At 38.1% G+C, this 27,202-nt stretch overlaps 4 protein-coding genes across 6 annotated transcripts; 2 read left to right on the top strand and 2 right to left on the bottom strand.

The window, feature by feature from the left end:
- Nucleotides 1-271: 271 nt before the first annotated feature.
- Nucleotides 272-8,082, bottom strand: LOC125239323 (psychimicin-like). Of its 3 annotated transcripts, none has more exons than XM_048146869.1 (3): nucleotides 7,695-8,082; nucleotides 1,571-1,676; nucleotides 272-506 (listed from the first exon to the last, which is right to left on the bottom strand). In XM_048146869.1, exons 2-3 carry the CDS (start codon nucleotides 1,649-1,651, stop codon nucleotides 381-383), a joined length of 207 nt encoding a protein of 68 aa, XP_048002826.1. In that variant the 5' UTR covers nucleotides 1,652-1,676; nucleotides 7,695-8,082; the 3' UTR covers nucleotides 272-380. The 3 variants fall into 3 exon arrangements, with proteins under 3 accessions (XP_048002826.1, XP_048002825.1, XP_048002824.1); XM_048146868.1 differs by lacking the exon at nucleotides 7,695-8,082 and adding an exon at nucleotides 7,224-7,337; XM_048146867.1 differs by lacking the exon at nucleotides 7,695-8,082 and adding an exon at nucleotides 2,257-2,312.
- Nucleotides 8,083-9,689: 1,607 nt separating this feature from the next.
- Nucleotides 9,690-10,687, bottom strand: LOC125239325 (spodomicin-like). Its single transcript, XM_048146870.1, has one exon. It carries the CDS (start codon nucleotides 10,588-10,590, stop codon nucleotides 10,393-10,395), a length of 198 nt encoding a protein of 65 aa, XP_048002827.1. The 5' UTR covers nucleotides 10,591-10,687; the 3' UTR covers nucleotides 9,690-10,392.
- A 9,201-nt stretch (nucleotides 10,688-19,888) lies between these two features.
- Nucleotides 19,889-20,859, top strand: LOC125239326 (spodomicin-like). The gene is made up of 2 exons (XM_048146871.1): nucleotides 19,889-20,015; nucleotides 20,686-20,859. Exons 1-2 carry the CDS (start codon nucleotides 19,906-19,908, stop codon nucleotides 20,780-20,782), a joined length of 207 nt encoding a protein of 68 aa, XP_048002828.1. The 5' UTR covers nucleotides 19,889-19,905; the 3' UTR covers nucleotides 20,783-20,859.
- A 4,711-nt stretch (nucleotides 20,860-25,570) lies between these two features.
- On the top strand, nucleotides 25,571-27,202 carry LOC125239327 (psychimicin-like). Its single transcript, XM_048146872.1, has 2 exons — nucleotides 25,571-25,805; nucleotides 26,974-27,202. Exons 1-2 carry the CDS (start codon nucleotides 25,698-25,700, stop codon nucleotides 27,070-27,072), a joined length of 207 nt encoding a protein of 68 aa, XP_048002829.1. The 5' UTR covers nucleotides 25,571-25,697; the 3' UTR covers nucleotides 27,073-27,202.

Genomic DNA, 27,202 nt, shown 5'->3' with positions numbered 1-27,202 from the left:
ACCAATGAGTTTTTCGGAATTCATGTGCGAAATGTCATTTAGATATTTGCCAGTCGTTTATCGGTGAATGAAAAACATCGTGAGGAAACCGGACTAATTGAAATACGGTCTAGTTTACCCTTCGATTTGGAAGGTCAGATGGCAGTCACTTTCGTAAAAACTAGTGGCTACGCCAAATCTTAGGATTAGTTGTCAAAGCGGACTCCAGGCTCCCATAAGCCGTGGCAAATGCCGGGATAACGCAAGGAGGATAATGATTTTAAATTAAACATTAAACTAAAAATTATTTATTGCCATAATTGCCATTTTACAGTCATTTTCATATCAAATCAGGCACAGTTTGGTTAGAGTGGAACTTGTTATTAGTTTGTGACTATCGCTCATCGCCTATAGCAATTCATGCCGCCATTACAGTTGGCGTGGAAGGCGTGCCCATGCGCCTGGCAGCACGAGTCTTTCTCGGCGCTACTGCGGCTGCATACCTGGTCGCACGGCGGGACGCGGACCTGGAACAGAACCGTGCACTTTTCACATCACCATATCGTAAACGGGCCTTTTCTTCCCTGATAAGCGCCCTCTACACTCGGCGCGATGCCGCGAACGCGAGTGTGGATTCTTTCAGCGTATAAAATCCACATTTGCGTTCGCGGCATGCAGCAATAGCTGTACATTTCGATACAAGTGCGTAAAAGAGGAAGTGTTTTAAACCGACACGAGTTACGAATTTCCTTTTCGCACGAGTATCGTTCGACTTTTTCAGTACAGATGGCCCTCCACATACCTATAGGTAATCGTGTCGATTTAAAACACTCCCTTCGGTCGTGTTTTAAGTTATCGCCACTCATTTCGAATTTACTCTTTTACGCACTTGTATCGAAATGTACCCATTGCTTACAAATTTGTATCTATTGCTTACAAATTTTACGTGTCTTCAGTTAATATTTCCTAAAATAGTACATTACGATACAAGTGCGTAAAAAAGGAAGTTCGAAACGAGTGGCGATAAATTAAAACACGACCGAAGGGAGTGTTTTAAATCGACACGAGTTACGAATTTCCTTTTCGCACGTGTATCGTACGACGTTTTTCAGTACAGATGAGCCTCCGAAGTTGCGACCTGGCATATAATGAACCACTTCTCGAACTAGTGCGTAAAAAAACGACCATCTGTACTGAAAAAATTATTAAAAAATTAGAAAACACGATTGTATTTTTAAAGCGAACTGAAAAGAAGAAAATAATCTTTAGATATAATATTATATAAATTAGAATAAGGAGTGTTCAGTTAGGTTCAAAAATAGCTAAAGAAGTTTATACTCATGGAGGATCGTGACCGTAGATGTTTATATTTCCATTGCAGTCGGGGGACAATAAGCGAAACTTTTATTTCTTTGAGCAGTCGTGTAAAAATAATAGAACACTTGCTATACTTGGCTATACCAAAGAATATTAAATTATTTGTCACGAGAGTATAGTAATGCCATCTATTGTTTTATGAGTCAAACATGTACCTAAATGTGACTGCGGAGTTCGGCATCTTCCCTATTTAATCATATTTGGCTATACTAACCCAGTTGTTGATAGCTTCCGTGTTGGCAATGAGCGCACAAGCCACAACGAGCAGGATCAGGCTTGTCTTGATGACGGCCATTTTGGATTTAGGAGGTGAGTTATTTCTGAAAGGAATTCACACGGATTTTTGTAAAAAAAAATCAGAAAAACTTTATTCAAAAACGCTTAATTTAAACTTAACTAATAACACTAACATAATAAATATTATTATTGTATTAAAGCGTAACTGAAAAAAGGTCTCCACTCAGCTTCATGCCAAGGGACCCTGGAGGACCCTGACGCTGGTCTTCCGTGGAGACTTGCGAGAGAGCGCAGCTACAAACTATACAATACAAATCATAAAGCGTGATTATATTGGATAAATTTTGTAAATATATAAGACAGAGATTATTTTTAGGATAGAGTGGCCAAAATGGATATACGCCATTTCAAATACTAAAGCCCGATACCACTTGAGATATCGGGCCTTCGTGCTTCGCTTGCTCGGGTATCAATATTGGCACGTGCGATTAAACAACAACTTTGCTCCCTTGTAAAACAAATAACTATTGCACTCTCGTGGACAAAATGCTATTTTGCTATCCGTTTTCTAATAACCCTGAGAGCCTTTACCAGTTGAAGTTGTGAAAATATCTATTTTACTGATTTTCAATTATTTACATAATATATCAATAGTGACCTTACCTCGTCTGGAAAGCAGGTAAATCTATGAGATAAATTGCCATTCATCTCGTATATATATACACCGTGACCACAAATAAGAAAATCCATTTAGTAAGTTATTGTTCCAGTTTCCTTAAGGGCTCGTCCATAAATCATGTGACTTTGTTGAATGAATGTAACGTTTTTATCCTTACTTTGACACCTCCCCTTTGATGGTATTCGGTGGTCAGAGCGCTACACCCCCCAGGAAAACGTCTATTTTTGAGCTAAATATGACTTGGGTGTCATTATACGTCGTGGTCTTCATAGCTTATAAGTAGTCATTAAATGTCTTAAATTAAAACCTAAAATATGTACTTACCTACTGATTATCTGTGCAGTTGAGGGTAGTGATGCATTTGCACCACGCATAAACTTCTTATAAATTAATAATAAATTAAAAAAAAAGATCGATTGTTTAACTTTATTCTGTATTCATTTTATTTATTGTTTGTAGTATTTTTTATTTAGTACCTTTTGCCCTCCAGGCCTTCACTCAATGAGTAAAAGGCTTTTTTATTTTATTTTATACCTATTTTGTTGTGCCATTGCGCTTTGGAATTATTTAATTATTTGTGAGGTAATTAAAACATGTTTTCAAATGAACTAATAAACATGTGTTCTCGACAACTACCCCTCATCGTGATATTTTTCTGACCCCCCCCCTCCATAAACATCACGTGATTTGTGGACGACTCCTCGCGTGTCCTCATTGTTCGTTCATTATATTTACGCAGCTTATAACGGGCAGGTAACTAATCTTATCTAGGAAAATTAACAGGAAAAATAACAAAAAAACTACCAGTTGGAGGGGAGGTACGTAAAGTAAGTTTTTATCGCTGTGAATGTTAATTAAAAATCAATTTGTGAAAGTTTGGGTTTTGTTTTGTTACCACATTTGTTTGTCGTGCCACAGTTATAATAAGGAGTACTATCGTACAGTATGTCTGAAAGTGCCGCCCACTGCCTCTCGGTTACCTCACAGTTACCGCCTGTCAACGCGAACAGTCGCCCGTTAATTTTTCACCTACACGAGCTTAGACTGTGTGCTAGGAACGCGCCTCTTCCATAATATTTGATCACCAGTGTCCGAGGTGTGACTGAGCCCTACATTGTTAAATTTGCCGCCTTTTTTTAGTGCTAAGATTTGGTTGACCGTCTATAAACATTTGATCTTGATAACCAATTAATCGTGGTCAGTCGTAATCATGGACTTTCAATAGGGACTGAGCTCACACTTTTTTTGCTATACTAAATTGAACTTTATCACCGGTGCAGAAAGGCGTTCTTTTCAGACTAGTAAAGTGTGTCCACATGAGAGGGTCAAAGTTGGGGCTGGTGTCCCTCTCGCACGTGTGACCAGTGTTAAAGAGATTACTATAGTAGTAGTATTTTTACCTGTACTGTGTGTACTTAGTAATCTAAGTTTATAAACTTCTCAAATTATTTTTGTATTATATCGAGGCAAGGATATTACTAAATTGTAACGAATTGGTAAATCATTATTATGAATCCATAAAACCAAAGATTTGCGCAGTTAAAAAAACCTTTTATTGGGTATTAGTAGATTTGGTAGTAACTTTGAATATTGACTGGTATCCCCAAATAATGACAGTGATGACGTCATTCAAATGATTTTGACAGTGGCAATAAGTGCGAGAGGGACACCAGCCCCAACTTTACCCTCTCATGTGGACACACTTTTTGGCGTAAGAACTCAATCTAGCTTAATAATATATATAAATCTATGGTCGTAATATCCCCCCCCCCTCCCTCTCCGACAATTGGTCACGTGATTAGTAGACGAACCCTAACGTGTCCTCATTGTGCATACAAAATATTTACACAGCTTATATCGGGCAGGTAATAAAAATTTTCTAAGAAACTTGACAGGAAAAATTAAAAATAAACTACAATTTATTAACCACTTGGCAGGGAGATATCAAATAGTATAATGACTAATTAAGTTACTGCATTTAAAATTAACTAGCTTTTGCCCGCGGCTTCGCTCGCGTTAAATTCGAATGTTGTAATGCTCCATACAAACTCCCACCCCCATTTTAGGGAAGTGGGGGGGTTAGATAGAGATAAAAAGGAGCCTTCACTCTCCATCCCTTCAACTATCTCCACTTAAAGAAATCCCGTCAATTCGGCGTAGACAGCGAAAGACGGACATACAAACAGACACACACCTTTCCTATTTTATATTAGTATGGATTAATTTTAACAACAATGATAAACATGCAGGTGCTTTATCAATACCCGTTCACAAGCTTACATACAATATGCCAGTATAAAAGGTATTACAAATTATTTCAATCAGCAATCGTCCACCGTCTACTAAGAAGCAACCAAGAAAATATTTAAACTTGTATTTTTTTCACTACTATTTTTTTATGTAATCGCGAACAATGTTCTCCAAAGCAATACTTTTGCTAGTCACGCTGACACTTGCCTCGGCGGAGGCAAACAAGCCTTGGCAGCGAGAGCGGGCGTGCGATCAGGTCTGCGTCACCATCGACCGGGAGAAGACAGAGTGCTGTCGCCAACACGGACACGACGCGTATGCCGCGTGTCGATGGGGGGAGATGTACTGTTACTAGAAAGAAACTTAAGCCTCTTAGCAGCTGAGTGTAGCAATTTGTGTAGTAATTATATTTTATACCTGTCAGGGATAGGTCAGGATTGGCACCATTTTCAGATATCGGGGCGTTGCTGGGTCATCGAGGATTGAGACGAAGACGATAGTAATCAACGATTTATTTTACACACTTTCAATTTTACAGTAACTGATAGGTAAACGACTTGGTTTAGAACAATTAATTAACAACAGGACATGACACGAAACGTGATACTGTTCCTGCCCTGATACGTCTGCACGCACCAGTGACCAGTAACCAAGTAATTACAAAATCATAATGACCGTTGCCGGTCAGGCGACACTGGTTTTATACCTGAACCCTACCACTGGTCGTGCAGGTACGTCAGGTCAGACTCAGTAGAAGCGCGCCAACGCTGCGCTTGCGTTTCGTAGGTAATCAATTGATGTCCCGTACTGATGACTTCCCGACATACCCATATATAGCAAAGGTCTATAAATTAGAGTACTGTATTACAATTATAAAATTTATAAAATATATAAAGTTGTAATTAAAAAAAAAAGACGCATTTTTAAATCCCCGTTCGTAATTCCAAACGTTAATAGTGTTATTAATGGTAAAATATGTCAAAAAGGCATTAATTATTTTATTCGTCTATCGTCAACCATGTTCTCTAAAACACTACTGTCGCTACTCGCGATCATAATAGTTTCCGCGACGAAGGCAGCTATCGCTATTGGCTGACACTGGTTGCCGTGACGGAGGCAATTCTCACTACTCGCTGACACTTGCCTCGACGGAGGCAAACAAGCCTTGGCAGCGCCGATGTGTACCGATGGGGATTAGATGTACTGTTACTAGAAACAAACTTAAGCCTCTTAGCAGCTGAGTGTAGAAATTTCTTGCTTTGCATCAAATATTTTATAGCCTGTAATATTATTTATAAAAACTGTATGAATACCATGGTTGCAATGAAGAATATTATATATTATTAAATATTATAATTGTGTAAAATATGTAAAAAGGCATCAACTTTAAATTATTTTATTTATCGATCGTCAACCATGTTCCTTCTCTAAAAACACTATACTGTCGCTACTCGCGCTGATAATAGTTGCCGCGACGGAGGCAACGACGCATATGCCTTGTGTCGATGGGGGGAATGGGGGGAGATGTACTGTTACTAGAAACGCAAACGCTTTAGGTAGCGGGTAGTACAAGTTTTGTTTCTTTTTGTGTTTGGTTTCTCAGCAGTGTACTCATATTCCTGTTTTCTTTGTCAACTACTCATGTTTATTGTATGTTGTTGATACGAATAAAGTTATCTATCTATTAGTGGCGGCTGGAGAAAATTTCTGCTACTTAGGCAACATCAAAGCAAAAAGAAACCTACCTTAACATTAGGTACTTTACTAGTAATCAATTTTAGGCAAGCCGGTGGGAATCGGCTTGTATGGACCAGCCGCTGCTGCTATCTATCTAGTACAAAATTAGCTTGGTATCATTTTCGCCTGATGTAGTAAATTTGTAACACGAAGATTTCAGTTTATATCAAAGTATCTTTAAATGCTAACCAGTAAAGACCCGTTTATAAATCACGGATTCAAATAATAGAGTTATATTTCGTAGGTTAAAAAATAAACTTATCACCTTCATCATTAAAAAGTCACATGATTTATGGACGAGCCCTTAAGTAAACTGTTGCAATAACTTACTAAACGGTTTTCCCTCTGCGTACACGGTGTATATATACGAGGTGAATCGCTGACTATCTCATAGATTTGCGCTTTCGAGACGAAGACAGATAAGGTAACTGGGGGGTTACCATGACGTACTAAAGACGTTCAGTTTAGGTTGAGAGAAAGGGACACAGCTATAGCAGTTACATACCTCCGTCCCTCTCTCTCAACCTAAACTGAACGGCTTTAGCACGTCATGGTAACCCCCCTGATATCAACATTGATATGTAAATAGTTTAAAATCGGTAAAAAAATTGTCAGAAGGGCTATATTTATTCGGCTATATTTCCGAGCTCATATAACCCGGCAATCTTCGAATCAAGGAACATGCATCTTCTGAGCTTACTCCATCGTAGGCCACATCTGCCTTTTCCTTTGACTAGTCTGTGGCCAAGAGTAAGCCCATTTATAATAATAAAAAAAGTAGTACCTATTGCTCGCAGACGTTTCTGCGTGATAAAAAAAAATATTATAATCCCTACTACATTCATCATCATTCATTTCAGCCATTAATCGCCCATTGCTGAGCATAGGCTTCCCTTCGTGTACATCACTTATCTCTACTACATTGTTTTTATAAATCGATTCAATGAATACAATAACGTTTTACAGTAATTTTTTTGTGTCCATTTCAGAAATCCTGGTCACCTCCAGAATGGCTGCTACCAAGATATGCCTTTTGCTAGTCGCGCTGACACTAGTTGCCTCGTTGGAGGCAGTGACCAATACCTGGAAGAGGACGTGGGAGTGCGATGAGACCTGCGACCGTATCGAAGAGGAGAAGACGGAGTGCTGCCGCCAACACGGACACGTCTGGTTCGGCAATTGTGAACGGGGGCAGATGTACTGCTACTAGCTAACCCTTACCTAACGGCTGGTAGAATTATCTCGCTTTGCATCAAAATTAATGGTTATAAAATACAGTATTATTTACTGAATTAAAAAAATGAGAAAGTCACTGTGTATTTTTTAGACAACTTTGTTACAATTAATGTATTTCTTGATAATAAAAAGTGGTACTTAAAGAAAGCATTTTTAAAACCCTAATAATTAACTTTAACTCTTAAATTATTTTACTTACCAATCGTAAACCATGGTCTCTAAAACACTTCTGTCGCTACGGCCGACCAGGGTGACTTTAAAATGCAGGAGCAACTTTGAAAATTCTGTTTTAAACTCTATGTAAATTCGCGATTTTCTATGGTGGATTTACAAGAATTGATCTAACTAGTTACAAAGACAGTTTCAGTAAATAATGAATAATGTTAATTTTAAAACCGTTCTAATACCATCAAAGTAACCCCAAATTTTCCTAAAGCCACCCCGGTTGACGGTACTCGCGCTGATAATAGTTGCCGCGACAGAGGCAACTATCGCTACTCGCTGACACTGGTTGCCTCGACGGAGGCAACCAACGCAACACTGCGATGAGGTTTGCGACCCCATCTATAAGGAGAAGCCGCCGATGCCACGGACACACGACACCACCACATGCCGAGTGCGATCCATGATTATGATTATTATTTATTTAAGGAGTACATACAGCTGTTTACACAGATATTATACAATAAACATAAAAAACAAAGAGCCAATTACAGGAACTCACAGGTAGTGATAGAACAAAAATAAAAATATGATATGTCTCAATATTTATTTAAGAGATGAAGGCATTGTGTATTTATAACAAACTGAATAATGTGTATTTATTTACTTGTGTTATATTTAAAATAATTAATAAAAACAGAAATTGAAGATATACTCTTCTTATCTTTAAGTCACAGGTCAGCTTATTCATAACAAGTCATTTGTCCGCCTCGGCAAAAGGCGTATCCCAGGTATCCATTACTTATACAACATTCTTCCTTTTCATTGCCAACATTACTTTCTGTACAGAATTGGTCACATCTAGGCGCTCTCACGTACCGCGTGATTCCCGAGCTTCTTACTTCAGTTACTTCTATATTAACCATGAGCGCTATTAGTAGGAGCGCTACTGTTTTAGTGAACATGGTTGCTTGCGAATCAAAATGATAATGAAAAGTCGTCCTTTTATATTCTGTTATATACGAATTAAATAAAACGGCCAAGTGCGAGTCGGAATCGCCCATCGAGGGTTCCGTGCTAAAGTAACAATTTTTTATTGAAAAAACTATTTTTGTTTTAGATTTTTTCCTGTACGTATGGTACGGTATTAAGACATATTTATAAAATTTCATAAGCGTAGTTCAATGGAAAATACCATATTAATGTTGATTCCCTTGAGAGTACACCAGTTTTTTTGCGGCAATAGAAGTTTTTTTTTAATGTCAATGTGATAGTTCACCGTTTTCCCTTTTTGACAGTTAAAGACTCTTGTCAGTTATAGAGATGCATGGACGGACGAACGTACGGATGGACGGACAACAAAGTTATCTTATAATGGTTAATTGTTTCCTTTTGAGGTACCGAACCCTAAAACAGGTTTTAATTGAAGCACTCGGCGTTCCATAGGTACATAATCAGTTATTGTCTTGGTAATTACTTAGTCATGCCGAGGATTATTCTATGTATCTTTATAAACCTCTTAGACTCTGTCTTCACTTTCCATCAGGTGTGACTAGGGTCAATCACTGATCATTTTACAATTAAAAAAAAAACCTTTACGAAGGATGTATCTAGTCTAGTTACTGTCAGGGTAAATAAATGTGACGTTTTCCATCAAAAGGCGCCACATTGTTGGTTGTCGATAAGATCGATTTCATATTGAAGCTATTATGGAAATAGGAAATAGCATCATAAACCAGAAGGTCCCCGTGGGCATTGGTGTGTCCGTGTCAACAGCAGCACTCCGCCTCTACCTCCACAATGTTGCAGACCACGCTACTTCTATCACGCGTTGGTTGCCTCCGTCGAGGCAACCAGTGTTAGCGGGAGCAAGGGTTGCCTCAGTTGCTGCAACCGGTGGCAACGACCAACGACAGTACCTAGTGTTATAGAGAATATGGTTGAAGACTGATGGCTAAAATAAGCTAGGATTGATACTTTTTTTCTCATCAAGAAATACATTTATAAAATGATCTAAGCTAATACAGTGATTTTGCGACGACAAATTATTCAATTTCGTACATTAACAGTTCTGTAAATGAATATTGTACAGAGATGTGTTGTTATTTTCTAATTTTATATATGTATCCCTATTTTTGAAGATATCCTTGGATTAATAAAACAATTATTTTTCTATAGTAAATCCATATCTTTATTCAACAATTAATCAAGCCTGGGGTCTGGACATTAAATTTGATGCTAAGCGAGAAAAAATGTGGATAAAAATGTACAACTAAGTCACAAGCTAAGCTTCAGTTTCTATTTTTTAAGTACCGCTTTAGAAATACATTAATTGTAACAAAGTTGTCTAAGAAAAATAAACAGAAACTTTTCACAAATTATTGAATTCAGTAACTAGGTACCATAGTAGGTAGGTACATAACCATTAATTTTGATGCAAAGCGATGTACAAGAGCGCACCGCCAACAAACTGTTAATACAGTTTGGCATTTACTTGGAACTTTAAGTTAAAAGGTTTTTTCCAATAAAAAAAACAATTAACGTTTGGAATTACGAACATGGTTTTAAAAATGCGTCTTTTTAAGTACCACTTTTTATTATCAAGAAATACATTAATTGTTACAAAGTTGTCTAACAAAAACAAACAGTAACTTATTACAATTTATTTAATTCAGTACTAATTGTATTTGTAACCATTAATTTTAATTTGTACCAGCCGTTAGCCAAGCCTGTAGCTAGTAGCAGTACATTTGCCCCCGTTCACAATTGCCGTACCAGACGTGTCCGTGTTGGCGGCAGCACTCCGTCTTCTCCCGCTCGATACGGTTGCAGGTCTCATCGCACTCCCACGTCCTCTTCCAAGGGTTGGTCGCTGCCTCCGACGAGGCAAGTAATGTCAGCGCGACTAGCAAAACTATTGTTTTGGTGAACATTGTTCACGATGAAATAAAATTAAAAAATTAAAATTAAAATATTTTCTATGTAAATAATTTGGTTGGTTCTTGGTTGACGATTGATGATTGAAATAATTTGCAATGCCTTTTATATCGCATGTTGTATGGAAGTTAACGGGTATTGATAAATGATACCTGTTTGTTTATCGTTTTTGTTAGAATAGGTGTTATCCATACTAATACTATAAATGGGAAAGTGTTTATTGTTTGTTTATTGTTTATTTATTCAACCAACTTACATTTACAGCATAGTGCTAAACATGAAAGTTATAGGTCATAATAGTGTGTGTGTCTGTTTGTTTGTCCGTCTATACTTATAGTCTGCTTGTATAAATAGCATAACAAGTTTCGATAATTTATTTGATTGTTCGCAGGTCTTATCGGGGAAATTAAAAATACATTTTTAATTAAGTAGTAGGTAAGGAGAGTGTAAAAATTTTCTTAAGAAGCACAGATGTCATATATACCATAGATCAAGCAAACGTATCTACTTAGCGTGTCAAATGAACTCAGTGAAATCCACTGAGTTGTCCGTCTTTACTCGCAGCTTGCAGCTTTCGGGCGTCAATTTTTGTAAGTTGAAGTCAACCAAAACATAAAAAATGCCTCGTTACGTGATATTCAATTGCAACAACACAAAAATTATGAACAATCAAGAGCCTGAGACATATTTAAAATTACAGGCAAGAATCAACTTCAGTACAAAATTTGACACGCTCGGCCCCTATACAAATATATGAATTTGTTTCTTCTATCTAAATTAAGTACTGTGTTAAGAAGTCATTGCTCGATTTTAACTTGATGAAATTTGGTGTGAACATTGACAAATGATAATTTTTAAGAAAAAAAAACCGTCCCCTTTGTGGTTCTGGTGAAAGCTACTTGCGAATGTTGGATTATGTAGAAATGTGTAGGTATTTTTAAACTGCTTTTAATGCTTTAATTATTTGATGGCAACAAAAATCAATATACGTATACCGTTAAGGTTTGAGGAGTTTCCTCAATTCCTCATGAATCCGATTATAAGAAATCGAAGCTTGACAAAATTTGACTTGAAAAGTCAATATGCTTAACAAATATAACTAAATAAATGTTACTGTTCTGAACTTATTAAGAGGCCGTCAATATCAAAAAGTAGAAAATCGTAAAATTGGTAGTTTTCTACGTCCGGTTTTAGTTTCAGTATATACTTATTGATAAGAAAAGCACTTGTTTTAAACAGCGCGTATTCTTATCTACAAAATCAGTAGTTAACATCAAGGAAAAGTTACTCCCTGAATTAATTATGATTTTTTTCCTGACGCTAGTTTAAGAAAACCCGCAAATAGTGCTCACGTCTGAGTGAGCTGAGCTCAATTTTGTATACTTTAGGCTGCTAAAATTGATGCTGTCGCATTACTTATATCCTAAACTAAAAATTCAGTAGTTTACATGTGTGTTATCATGCTACTAAAATATAGTAAATGGAAGTTAAACGACATCAATATTTGTCTAAAAATACTTCGAATCAAATGGCAATTACTTCGAAAACCTTTTAGGCAAACAAAAGGCTTTCTTGATAATTATAAACTTTAAGTATGTGTATGCAAAATAGTGTGTAATACAAATCAGGAAACACTTCCAATTTTAGATACATACTTACTTAAAGTTGTAACTAAAATGCGGTCGGCCCCTGTCGGCATCTTCATAAATTTGAATATGTACGACCGTGTTTTAGTTTTAAAATAATGTTATTTTATAAGCTAGATAACTGGACTACAGAATTATTACCTTTTCATATTTTTCCTTACAAAGAGAACGAATAAAATCAATGTTGAATATAAACTTTCGTAAATTTTCCATACAAACGTCAAAACTGCGAACAGATTCTATTGAGTCAGACGCCCGATCGGGCTCGTTCGGAGCGGACGTGTCGCCAAATTTGCTCCAATGACATTTGTTTTTGACACTGGAAATCATATACGGATACAAAAAGATTGCCAGTGCTATGAATGTATTCAAAAGTAATAAGGTAAATAAATATCGTCACGTCTAAAAGAGTCTCAGTTTAAAATCGTTTTTTTTGTGTTGTTTACTACTTATTATTGTTGAGAAATAAAAAAATATATGTAACTTTAATACAATGATAAGAAATATAGGTATTTTTTGTCTTCTAAACTTTATTAAAATGAAAGAGTTTTAAAATTAATTTTAACTCGTTGGACTTTATTTTCATTATACTGGTCACATTATTTAGTGTGTCAGTGTGTGTAACATTCTCTTTCGCGAAGAGACATTCAGTGTGGCGTATGAAAAAACTAACAGAACTAATCATTATAATTATATTCTATAAACGATTATTTACGTAAATGGCGAAATTATTAATTGTAATAATATATTATCTTATCACAAAATTGTTCTGTATGACTTACCTTCTTACGTTCAATATAATTTTTAAATGGTGTTTGCACACGGGGCACGTAACCTTAGATTCAGACAACTTTAACTAAATTTTGAAAATTATTATTTTAATGAAGAATTCTATATAATTATGGCAACAATTTTACATGTAAACTGACTGTCAACCTCTGTTCATACATAACCTCAACCTTTGTCTCAGTGCATTTATAACGGCTATGGCATATGTTATAATGGCTAAACCGATCAGGAACAGTAAATTATTTTAATTCATTCGGAAAAGGGTTTAACCATTTATAATTAGAATAAACGAAGCACTGTTTTTTACACCAGAGTTGTTTTAATTTTATATGGTGTTTGCAATTTATTTTGAAAAATAATCGGAGTCAATTCGTGTAGGATGGTAACACTAAATTGACACTGTCCGCAATCTAAACACGCGGCAGCGTGTCAAGCCAAGTTCAAGTAACCGAACTGGCAGAGAATATCGTGTGTAATATTACACGAACTATTTGGAGCCTCTATGGGCGTCCTCACAACAAAAACTATTTCACATAAACGGCTTAAATTTGGCTCTTATATTGATATTTGTGACATACATATTATGTGCCTGTCGTGATTGTTTCACCGGATGGTCTGATCGGAAGATTAGACTATTTCGTTGGATCTCCTTCTTGTTTATGTCTTATTATTTGTAACGTTTATTTTGTGTGTGTGTTAACGAATAAATTAATTATAAGGTAACGGCGGCTATCAACGCGGGTATCAAAATCGACGTCCATTACCGCCGCATTTGCAAATACGCATTTTATAGGCAAACCGACCAATTTCTTAAAAAAAGTTACTCACACAAAGGAAGCCTGTTTAGTTGACTAACGCACATATAGGCGATAGAGAGTGTGAATGAAAGAAGACGCTCGCTATTTGACAGTTTTTGCCACGGGGCCGCGAGAAGAGGTTGTGTCATACTGACGTGTGACGCTAAACCTAAGTGAACTCCAATCTCATTTAGTAGTTTACGTAATAATTATGGCAAACAGGTGAAAGTTATGCATTTCAAATTATTGTTTATAGTTTTCTACATGACTTCTGAGTACTTTTTACGTATTGTTTAGCCTGGAAATGTGTTTAAAGTGCAAATTAAAAGACAGCGGTGAAAGGCGCCATTTCGTGAGTAGATTCTATTACTGTGGTATACCACGGTAATAGTTAAAGTAGTGATATTAGTTCTTTTTGCTTTATTTTAAGTATATGTGATCAGTTATATAATGTCTTACAGTTGTTTCAATCTTGATCTATTCACGCTATCAAAGAACTATTTACGCGGTATGAAAATTATTCAACAAAACCTTAATTTTTAGCAAAAACTTCATGACTGATTTCGTAGTTTCTATGAAAACCGTTAATTTGTCAATTTTTTAAACATTGACATAAAGTCTGATGCTTACTTACCAGTTATGTAAGCTTTGTTTAAATATAAGGTTGCAATATTTTATTTTGATTTGTAATGAAAATACATCTGTATGACTTTGTTTTTATGGGTCGGAATTAGATTTTATAATACTCCAATTTATGCCTATTACCGATGGTACGATCAGATAACCCTCGGTAATAGAATATATAAGAATCTATTACCGATCCATGCAATATTTGTTTGGGTCGGTAATGGGTTCCTATAGAAGTATCTATTACCGAGCGACATATTAGTCTTGTATCAAAATATGACATTTAGTGTACCGTAAGTACAGATTTCTTAGGTGAAACTGAGTCTTCTGTGGGTATTCATAAAGGAGGATAGTATAGGTATATGTATTTGTCATAATTTGTATATTCAACCGTCGGTATTAAGCTCCGAATTTTGAGATGGGTTTCTATTTACCGATGGCAGAAAAACACTGTCATTCATACCCTCGGTAATGAAATCTCAATTCGCGTTAATAGAACTGCAACCTGTTCATTACCACGGTAATAGAAAATGTAGGTATGTTGGCTTCAATAATCATTTTATGACATATAATAAACTAAAATGATCCTAAAACTCTTCAAAACTAATAGTTTAATAAATACTCTTCCATAAAAAAAATATTTGTGGTCGTTAATGAGCTTTGATACCCTTAATTTTTTGGTATCTTTTGAAATCTGCTTAAGTACCACGTTAATAGGCGCCATTACCTTATTCTATTCTATTCTATTATAAAAGTTATAAGAAATGATATTTTATGTCATCAATTGTCATAAAACATTTTGAGGACTGCCATTGAACTTGGCACCCGTTTAGATCTCACTGCTTTTGTCGTTGACGCCAACAACCAAGGCATATATAATATTGAACTTGGCTCATATTTCCCTTTTTTGGTTTTGATGGGATTTTAACGTTACAACTGATCTTCAGTGAAACTATAGACCTGTCTTAAGTTCCTCTCACCTAGGTCACTGACCACTTCCAGTAAATTGCGGTAGTGTGCGAAAAGTATGTTGGTGAGTGTGATGTGCGTTAGTGTGTGTAAATGGGGTAATTTGACAGATACTGAATTTTTACCCATCGTGACGGGCTCTTAAATGCATGCTGTTCTTATAAAAATATCAAAGTCACTATAAGTGTGCCGTTCAGATTTGAGGAGTTCGGTTCTGACCATCATCTGCAGTTCCACTGCACCAAATGTCACTGTTCTGGACGTAAGTGCATGCTGTTCTTATAAAAATACCAAAGTCACTATTAGGCTTGTGCCGTTTCGTTCGTTGATCGGAGCGCTCCGATCTCGTTCAATCGCTCCCACGAACTAGTTCGCTCTTTTAGGTCTTTTGCTCATTTAGTTCAGCCAGATCAGCGACCACTGCGGTCGGAAAGATCAGAAGGAATGGGACCGAATAGTGTCAAAATGATACGAATAGTCCACAGATAGTAACATTCCGGGTCGAAAGGTTGTAAGTAACCGAAGTTTAATATGTAAACTTGACGTTTTTTTGTAGCTCTGCTAAGTAGCCTCTCGCTCTCGGTCGGCGCAGTCACACACTCGTTCTCGATCCAAACCGCTCGCGCTCGCCGATCCTATACTGAACTAAATGAGCAAAGACCGATTCTCAGAGCACGGAAAGATTCAGTTCATTTCGGTCATTGATGGGATTTTATTCCTAACAGTTCATAGTTCGTGAACGACACAAGCCTAGTCACTATAAGCGTGCCGTTCAGATTTGAGGAGTTCCGTTCTGACCATCATCAGCAGTTCCACTGCACCAAATGTCACTGTTCCGTACGTAAATGCATGCTGTTCCTTTAAAAACACAAAAATCGCCATATGTATGCCTTTCAGATTTGAGGAGTTCCCTCGATTTCTCCAGGATCCCATCATCAGAACTGGGTTCTGAGAAAAATGGGACCAATCTGTATGCATATACATTCAATCAAAAAAAAAAATTTGAAATCGGTTCAGTAACGACCACAGAGAACCTCCTATAGAGTGGCAATTTTGTATATTTTGTTCGCGATACGAGTCACCAGTGCCAGGGGTGCGAGGAGCGGGCGGGGAATGTGTTAAGCGCGCTGTGATTGGCCGTTTCAAGGACGGCGGGCAGTCGCGCCAGATGAAAAGGGACAGAAGTATGATTGTCCCTCTACTGACGCGAAATTGGCCAATGTAAGTTGACCTATGCCGGCTCTGAATAAATTATAAATATGACTTATTTGTGGAATGTAATGCCGTCTGTTTTTAAATTTGAGCTTCTTGTTACCTTTCCACACCATTTCACACTACAGGTGGACATCTTTAAGGCATCAAAATACCCTTTTCCAATTTTTTAGTGCGAAAAACACGCGCTGCTTTCGGGTCTGTTACTTGGTCGATACTGATCGGGCACGGCGAGCGCCCGCGCTTATATCAGTGCAAATACTAGGAAGGCTGGCGACCGCGAGTCGTCTTGTAATGGATGTCTATAGGGGTTGGTCTGTGGTAACGACGGAGATATCGAGGAACAAACATTAAAAAAAAATACAGACGAATAGAGAACCACCTTCTTTTGAGAGATTTGAGGCGGCGGTTAAAAAGATTCATTATTGTTAAACTTCACTTAAAAAATCACGTCAATTCATCGCTCGGTTTTGCCGTGAAAGACGGACAAACAAACAGAGCCACTCACTTACCCACTTCTATAGGTAATTCATTTATAATTAAACTGGCTTTTGCCCGCGGCTTCACTCGCGTTAGAAAGAGACAAAAAGTAGCCTATGTCACTCTCCATCCCTTCCACTATCTCCACTTAAAAAATCACGACAATTCGTCGCTTCGTTTTGCCGTGAAAGACGGACAAACAAACAGAGCCACTCACTTTCCCATTTATAATATTAGTATGGAAATAGAATCAGTAAAAATTGTTTCAAATAAATTAAATATTATGTTAATTTAAATCAATTTCAATGTCTTTGTATGATTCGTCTAGATACTAGTAATCATACAAAGACATTGATTACCTACATGTTCGGTTCAGTTACATTTTATTTAGGAACCTGTTTCAATCTCCTTATTTGGTCGTATACGACCCGACCCGACTCGTACATACTAATTTTCACATTTGGATTATTGGTAGACTACTTTAAATAAAGTAACGAGCACTTTTATCACCAAATAATCCCAAAAATACCACCATAAATTACCCGATAAACCCTAATTATAAAAACCCGTTTTACAAAACGATATAAAACACCTAAAGACGTACATACATTGCCATTTATTGCAATAAGCGACTATATTTAAAGTCACTAACATTACGCGACTAAAACTTATTTTACCTTAATATTTAATTTTTTTTTTTGAAACGCAAACGCGAGAACTTAAAAAAAAAGAAAGTGTTACTAAGCGACTATGTTCTCGAAAGCGATTTTACTTCTCTTTCTAATGTTGGTAGCTACAGAAGCAGCGACACCTAAGAAGTACAGAGTACAAAACTGTGACGACTACTGCGATGGTACGGGTGAAGAGAAAATATCTTGCTGTTTGGAAAACCGTTATAACGATTTCTTGTTGTGTAAGAATGGAGAGTTTTATTGCAAGTGATGGTTAAAATAAAGGATGGAATAAATAGAATTTAAACAGTTTTTCATTTAAAAGTTGCGGAACATTCTCAAATTTCCTTAAGGCACAACAGCAGGGGTACATTTTCCATACAAACCATAGAGGAACAAGTAAGGGAAGAGTTGTAACTCCATACATTCAGTAAATGCGGGTTATTTGTATAGGCATAGTTAAGTGACATCTAGCGACAATCACGCGTCAATCACTCGTCAATTAGCGTGAGTTATCAGTACTGCTACTTGCCGACTGAGGGGTTTTTTTTTCTTAGTCATACTATTCTAGATCTAGTTATTCTAATCTCTACCTTAAGATTTTTTACAGTTTTGCAAAACAAGAAAATTAGCTTCCGAACAATTTTTATACCTACTCTATCCGATTATTGTATTAGTGCCGATGTGTAGTTGTAAGTTTGTCGTGTCTGTGTGTCTGTCTGTCTGATGAACCGATTTAGATTTCGTTTTTTTGGTTTGAAAGCTCAATTAGTCAGGAGTGTTCTTAGCCATGTTGGATGGAAATCGGTCCACCATGTCGGGGGATTTTTAACATTTTAATTTTGTGGTTAAGTAGGTTATTACGGACATGATTAAAAGGTGTCGTCATATTTCAATGAATGTTAGTTCCAGTACCCTTACCGTCCATAGTTAACTATATAAGTAGTACACCTATTATAATGTCAATGTAAAGTAGGCTTGTGCCGTTTCGTTCGTTGATCGGAGCGCTCCGATCTCGTTCAATCGCTCCCACGAACTAGTTCGCTCTTTTAGGTCTTTTGCTCATTTAGTTCAGCCAGACCAGCGACCACTGCGGTCGGAAAGATCAGAACGAATGGGACCGAATAGTGTCAAAATGATACGAATAGTCCACAGATAGTAACATTCCAGGCCGAAAGGTTGTAAGTAACCGAAGTTTAATATGAAAACTTGACGTTTTTTGTTGCTCTGCTAAGTAGCTCTCGCTCTCGGTCGGTGCAGTCACACACTCGTTCTCGATCCAAACCGCTCGCGCTCGCTGATCCTATACTGAACTAAATGAGCAAAGACCGATTCTCAGAGCACGGAAAGATTCAGTTCATTTCGGTCATTGATGGGATTTTATTCCTAACATTTCATAGTTCGTGAACGACACAAGCCTAATGTAAAGGTCACTATCAAACAACTTCTCCAATATGTCAATATTTTTGCCAGTTACTAGGTTATCTATTGTTAGAAAACGTGATTTGTTTCCTTTTGTTCTGTTAAAAATATTTACAATTGTCTATACCTACGTCTAAGTTACCGCTTTGAACATAACAAGGAATTGTAAATAAACGTCATATGCTATAATGTTATAGCTTGGCAAAAAAAGACTATAGAAATGTTTTTTTTTTGGTATAGCAACACTTACTTTTCTCAATACAATAGTAACTCAATAGTTGCCACATGCGAAATGCCACATAGACGGTGGCAACCCTATTACTTTTTACATTTTCCGCCTTTGACATCCTTCCTATATCCTATATCGGATTAGATAATGTGAAACTGAAAACGCTCTTACCTTAACTCCTTTTTAGGGTTCCGTACCAAAAAGCGCCGTGCCGCTCTGTCCGTCTGTCACATTTCTAAATATCTCAAGAACTTCTTTTTCTATCGATTTGAAATTTGGAACAGTTATGAACATTTTCTTAATTTTGCGCCACGGAATCCAAAACTGGATGATTATTTTATGCAGAACGTTATCTAAAAAAAACTTTCAGGTACTTATACAATGAGACATAATATAGGTACAAGTATTTCCTTAAGCATTGATATATAAACACGGGAAACCGTACATTTCTCACAGTTTGTTCTGAGTCATGGCATCATACAAGTTGGTTTCGATGTTGGTTGTACTGTTGGTCGTATTGGCCATAGGCGTGCAGTACTCTGAGGCATTTGTTGATGCTTGCAATGAAGTTTGCAGCAGGTAAAAATTGCTATAAAATTTTGTTAGTGTGAGTACCTACTGTGAGTCTCCAAACCTATCGACGATGCGGAATCGACTTCCGTCGACCAAATGTCACTCTGTAGTCTTCTTCTCGATGTATCAGACATTGCACAATAGTTCAAAGCTATAAAACATTAATAAGAATAGTATTTTATGCAACAGGCGTTTAAAGGAGGTCCAAAAAGACGAGTGGCGTGGGTAACAATTTGAGGCGAAGCCGAAAATTGTTATTAAGATGCCACGAGTATTTTTTTGACTCAGTTAAACACTGTTGCATACAATACTTTTTCTACGACCATGCATGTTATTAATCGTTTTCTTGAAAACTTTCGTGAAATTCACACTGTTTCCTGTATTTTGACGCAAAGGTTTGCACTGTCAGCTCAGCTGCCCAAAGCCTTCCCGCGCACGCGCGCAGTATCGTTATAACAATGCGTTGCCATGGCTACAGAGCCAAACAATGAGTTTTCAGTTTTTTCTATACTGCGCGCATGCGCGGAAAGCCGGCGGATGCTGGCTTTGGGCAATAGACTTTTATGTAGGGTTTTAAAGTTCTCTCACGACCCTGTAAATGACGAATAACAGTTCGGGAGTAGAAAAAAACGACTACTTTCGCCCACTCCTTCATTCTTTTTTGTTTATTTTTCAGGACTAAACCTGAGTGGGACGAGTGTTGCCGGGCGCACGGGTACCCGAAAGGAGCCGTGGATTGCCGCTACCACGGGCGGATGAACTGCTGGACATAAACTAATTATTTTATATTCAAGCATGATTGTAAACGCAGGTCAAAGGATTTGAAATAAACGTTTCATTATTTATAGTATAGTTGATTTCTTCATTTTTTAATTTTATTTTTTCGAGCAGTAAACTATACGTTTTATTCACAAAATCAGTAGGTACATCTGTATAAAAATAATTAAAAAAAAACCGCCGCCTTTGGGGTTCTGGTGAAAGCTATTTGCGAATGTTGGATTATGTAGAAATGTGTAGGTATTTTTTAAAACGGCTTTTAATACTTTAATTATTTGATGGCAACACAAATGAATACACGTATACCGTTAAGGTTTGAGGAGTTTCCTCAATTCCTCATTAATCCGATTATTAAGAAATCGAAGCTTGACAAAATTTGACTTGAAAACTCAATATATCAAATAGTTATCAAAACTAAATAAATGTCACTGTTCTGAACTTAAATGCATGCCATTCTTATAAAAATACCAAAGTTACTATAGACCGTCAACCAAATCTTGTCACTAGAAAAAGGCGGCAAATTTGAAAAATCACGCTAGCAACACTAGTTTTGAAAATCGGTGGAAGTTCGCGTGTCATTTGTATCTTATCTGTGGAAATCTCCGTCCTAACAAAAAGAGAAATAACTAGCACATATCCGTCCCTTTTTAATACATTATCTAATTCGTAAGGAAGGAGCGAGCCCCTTGAAAAAAATATATCTGTGGCTGTTCGACGTACATTGCTGGTTTTTGTCCATTTCATAGGGATACCATACTTTAGTTTGATGTACATTGCTACTGCCAAAATTTGGTTGACAGGCTATATAAGCGTGCCGTTTAGATTTGAGCAGTTCCGTTCTGACCATCATCAGCAGTTCCACTGCACCAAACGTCACTGTTCTGGACGTAAGTGCATGCTGTTTTTATAAAAATACCAAAGTCACTATACGTACTTATAGTGGCACACGTGTGCCGTTCAGATTTGAGGAGTTCCGTTCTGAGCATCATCAGCAGTTCCACACCACAAAACACAAAAATTACCATATGTCGGTATACCTTTCAGGTTTGAAGAGTTTCCTCGATTTCTCCAGAATCTCATCATCAAAACTATGTTCTGATAAAAATGGGACCAATCTGTATGCATATACATTCAATAAAAAATAAAAATTCAAAATTGGTCCAGTAACGACGGAGATATCGTGGAACAAACATTGGAACAATAATTGAGAACCACCTTCTTTGAGATTTAGGGCGGCGGTTAAAAAGTGTTGCGTTCGTTACATTTCATAATTTAGATGATATTTACGAAAACCCACCACAACCCGTGGTTAGGTCACTTTGGGGCGAGGTGGGATCCGATACAAAGTGAGATATGACAATTGCTATGTCATTCCTATGTTGTTGTGTATATTATATTGATTTGCCAAGAGAAAAAAGTTCTATCGTAACCAAATGGTAACTCTAGCCATAGAGGAATAAGCAAGGGAATAGTTGTAACTGCATACATCAGTAAATGCGAGTTATTTGTAGTGACATCTATCGTCATTCACTCGTCAATCACGCGCCAACTAGCGTAAATTATCAGTACTGCTACTCGACACTAGTTGCCGACAGTGTTGCGTTTGCCAAAAATGTAATATTAAAACAGTTTACACCTTATATTATAAGCTGAAGTAATTGAAAGCAAAGTACTGATTAATACTATTGTAATATTAGCTAAAAATTGTTGAGCAATAGACTTTTTGTTCGTCGTGACGTCTATTGACAAGTAGCAGTACTGATAATTTACGCTAGTTGGCGCGTGATTGACGAGTGAATGACGATAGATGTCACTACAAATAACTCGCATTTACTGATGTATGGAGTTACAACTCTTCCCTTACTTATTTCCTCTATGCTCTAGCCTAAAAATCCCTTCTCATCCCTCCTACCATTCCTCTTCTCCCCATTCACAACCCAACTGCCCCTGCGAATCCTACTCACCCCATTTTACAGTATGTAATGTGAAATGAAGAAAAGTAATATAGTTATCGACGATGAAAAAATATTGTAGGTAAGGGTGTAGGTTTACCTACAAGTTTTCCTTCTTAAAAGCTTATAGGGAGGAAAATAGTTTAATACGCATAAAATTAATAAACAATGTAAATTTCCATCATGAACGACCATATTTTTTTCTATTTCTTTCCTTATTTATTGTCAGCTTTTAATAGATCATAGGATTCATAGGTAACTTTGTACAGGTGCCTATTCCTATATTAATTCAATAGATTTTCCTCATTCTTTTCCTCGGCTTTTGTCGAGAGTTTTTCCACCTGTATACATAATTACATATATTATTTTATTAAAAACAATGATCTAAAAGGTAAGGAACTCCACTTTGGTGATATATAAATATCTCTTTGATACCACAGAACATATAATAGTACAAGTACAGAAGGCTCACTCCTTTGATGTCCACAAAATGCCGCCATTCTAAATTCTTACCTACGTTAACAAACGGACCGCACGCGAGCAGCCGACATTGAATTGTATTGCGCCGCGCGAGGGTCTTCTCCACTGAATGGGCCGCAAACTCGCGGCCGCCGACATGTACTTGTAGCGCGGCGATAGAATCGCGGAGTGACCCCTGTAGGCCTAGCACATGATGGCCGCGGGAGTATGTCGCCGCGAGATAGATGACACGTCTTTGTCTAATTGTATTAATGACATAAGGACAGGTAGTCTATCTCGCGGCGACATACTCCCGCGGCCATCATGTGCTAGGCCTGCTGTTGATACTTAAAAATAATGCAATGAGAGACATACTATTTGAAGATAAAAACTACACTTAAAAGTAGGTAGCAAGTTTAACTGTAAGTCCACGCTATGCAGCGTCGACTCAGGACACTTGTAATAGCTTCAACTGTTTACATGCACGTCGCACGCCCTGCCCGCTGCACGCCCAGTATGAGCGCGCACTCAGGCCTTAGGGCCTTACACTAACGGCTCAGCCACGACGTTGGTCTAAGCGCGACAGCGGTGAGCGGCGGCCATACATTGGATCGAGACACAGCGATGGGACTTTTCATTCGCACGTATGGCTGCCGCTCACCGCTGTCGCGCTTAGACCAATGTCGTGGTTGGGCCATTAGCGCGACAGCGGTGAGCGGCGGCCATACATTGGATCGAGACACAGCGATGGGACTTTTCATTCGAACGTATGGCTGCCGCTCACCGCTGTCGCGCTTAGACCAATGTCGTGGTTGGACCATAAGCGCGACAGCGGTGAGCGGCGGCCATACATTGGATCGAGACACAGCGATGGGACTTTTCATTCGCACGTATGGCTGCCGCTCACCGCTGTCGCGCTTAGACCAATGTCGTGGTTGGACCATAAGCGCGACAGCGGTGAGCGGCGGCCATACATTGGATCAAGACCCAGCGATGGGACTTTTCATTCGCACGTATGGCTGCCGCTCACTGCTGTCGCGCTTAGACAAATGTCGTGGTTGGACCATAAGCGCGACAGCGGTGAGCGGCGGCCATACATTGGATCGAGACACAGCGATGGGACTTTTCATTCGAACGTATAGCTGCCGCTCACCGCTGTCGCGCTTAGACCAATGTCACACCTCGGACACTGGCGAATCTGGCGATCAAATATATGAAAAAGGCGCGTTCCTAGCACACAGTCTAAGCTCGTGTAGGTGAACGCGTACTATGCTTGTGTAAGTGAAATATGACAGGTCGACTATTCGCGTTTTTGACAGGCGGTAACTGTGAGGTAACCGAGAGGGGATGGGCAGCACTTTCAGCGGGGAGCGGGAGTGGCCATACTGTACGATAGTACTCTTTATTTTATACTGTGCCAATGTCGTGGCTGGGCCGTAAGAAGCGCCTGGCATCCGTTGGCTTGATGGGTAGACGACAATGAGGAATTGAGGAGGCACACTAGTTGACATTTTATCCCGCCAGGCGGCGCCTGTGCAAGTGTCTAGGCATGTCATTGTCACTGTCATTTATATGTGTGAGAGAGAAAACAACAGTTCTCGAAAAGTTTGTACAAAAATGAAGGAAAAAGTTAAATTTGTTTTTATTATTCCTATTATCAAGATTTTTTTGATGAATTGAGATTTTAGTAAGTTTTCTTTCGTCAGTAAGGATCTCTAGTATCTATATTTTCTTAATTATAATCCTGTATATATCTTACGAAAGTCGACTTATATTACTAAATGTTGGTAACAAAATAGGATTAATAAAAATTTGCTGACGTGGCTATGTACAAAGTTTTCGGGAACTGCTCACAAATATCTTCTTATCGCTCTCAGGTATGGATTAATAGAGTAGCGCCATGCGCGGATCCAGGGGGTCATGGGGGTCATGACCCCCCCTGGAGCCTAAGTTGGCCATACAAATAGACCACGGGCCCCGGGCCTTTACCACGTGACCCCCCCCCCCCGGGCACGAAGCTGGATCCGCGCTTGAGTAGCGCCATCTGTCACCTTTAAGTGTGCCTCCTCATACCAAAGAAAAAACTGCCGTTGTATTTTGTATCCAATATGGTGAAAAAGTATTTGCAAAGTTTCGACCGTGATTATTTTGCATAAATAAACACAACAAAGCGCCACCTATATCAATAACACGCGTTAAGTATTTGTACTTAGTTCTTATCAAAATAAATTTCCAATGTATTATAACAGTCATAAGAAAACTCGTTGAATTACTAACCTTATCTTTGTGCAATAATTTTCAATTCCAAACTTTTTTCTAATGCTACTTATGACTATTATTCGGAGTAAGTCAGACTATATAAAAGAACCACTGATTTTCGCAACAACACTATAAAAAACAGACAGTGAAATTTTCCACTTATAATTTTATTTTTAGCTTAAGCTTGAAATCATCTTGAAATTACTATTTTCGAGCCTAATCAGACTTGCTACCAAGAAATATGTTCAAAGCGTTCAAAGTAACATTCCTGGTTGTCTTGGTTACGGTAACCATGGTTACACACACTGAGGCAACCAATAGGGTGGTACCGGAACCACCTTGTGACCAGGTGATTATTTAGGGCTAATTAGATCCACCCGGCCGCTAGCTATTGTAAATCGAGAGTCGATATGCGGAACTCGTGTTTGAGCTCATTTCGATCGTGTTTTAATTTATCAATAGTCGTAGTTTCGATTTCTACTTTTCCGCACCTGTATCATAAATATCATAATGTAATATTTTCAGTACATATTGTAATGTACTATTTCTCAAACATGCAATGAAATATTGTCTTTACGTTCCTTAAAATGGGCTGGGAAGTATCGCTTTTTGGGCGCAACAACTCGAGAGGACTGTTAAGGGATTTCATATTATTTTTTAGGCCTAGGCCTGCAAAGTAATTTTTTTTTATAAAATATTGTCCTTTAGAGCATTTTTTTTTATTTCATTGTATGTTTGAGAAAAGCACTATACATGCCTCGGCGTGAAAACGGATTCCCGGCCTCGTATCCCTATCCGGCCTCGCTCGCACGCTCGCTCGGCCGTATATACCCACTTGGCCGGAAATCCTCATTTTCCCAGCCTCTGATGTAATGTACTATTACAGCACATATGGTGCTATGCTATATTACTGCACTTGTTAGGTAATCAGCTCATCACGCAACTAATTCAAAAATTGAAGTGGCCATATACACTGTAAACCGTTGTACGATACATGTGCGAATAAGTAATTCGCAAGTCGTATCGATTTAAAACACTCTACGTTCGTGTTTTCATTTATCGCTAGTCCATTTTCACATTATCCGATCCGATATCGGATGTCGGAAGGATTTCAATAGAAAAAATCCAAGATGGCGCCTGTAGGTACTCCTAATGTATGGGATATCGGTCCTACATCCGGTATCGGATCGGATAATGTGAAAACGCACTTTCGAATACATACATACATACATATAGGGGACACCTTACACAGATCAACTTAGCCCCAAACTAAGCAAATCTTGTACTATGGGTGCTAAGCGACGATATACATACTTAAATATATAAATATATAATTATATACATTAGAAAACATCCATGACTCAGGACCAAATATCTGTGCTCATCACACAAATAAATGCCCTTACCGAAATTCGAACCCAGGCGGCTTAGCAGGCAGGGTCACCACCGACTGAGCCAGACCGGTCGTCATCTATTATTTATCGCACTTGTATCGTAATATACTATTTTTTTCCCAGGTATGCGTCAGAAGTAACCCGGAGAAGGAAGCATGCTGCCGCGCGCATAATCACGTCACATATGCGTTCTGTGAGAAAGGGAAAATGTATTGCTACTGAACATAACGGCCCGGCCACGACATTGGTCTAAGCGCGACAGCGGTGAGCGGCAGCCATGCGTGCGAATGAAAAGACCCATCGCTGTGTCTCGCTCTAATGTATGGCCGCCGCTCCCCGCTGTCGCGCTTAG

This window comes from Leguminivora glycinivorella, chromosome 25 (assembly GCF_023078275.1).
Source record: "Leguminivora glycinivorella isolate SPB_JAAS2020 chromosome 25, LegGlyc_1.1, whole genome shotgun sequence".
Taxonomy (NCBI): domain Eukaryota; kingdom Metazoa; phylum Arthropoda; class Insecta; order Lepidoptera; family Tortricidae; genus Leguminivora; species Leguminivora glycinivorella.
This window is presented reverse-complemented; position numbering and strand designations above follow the sequence as displayed.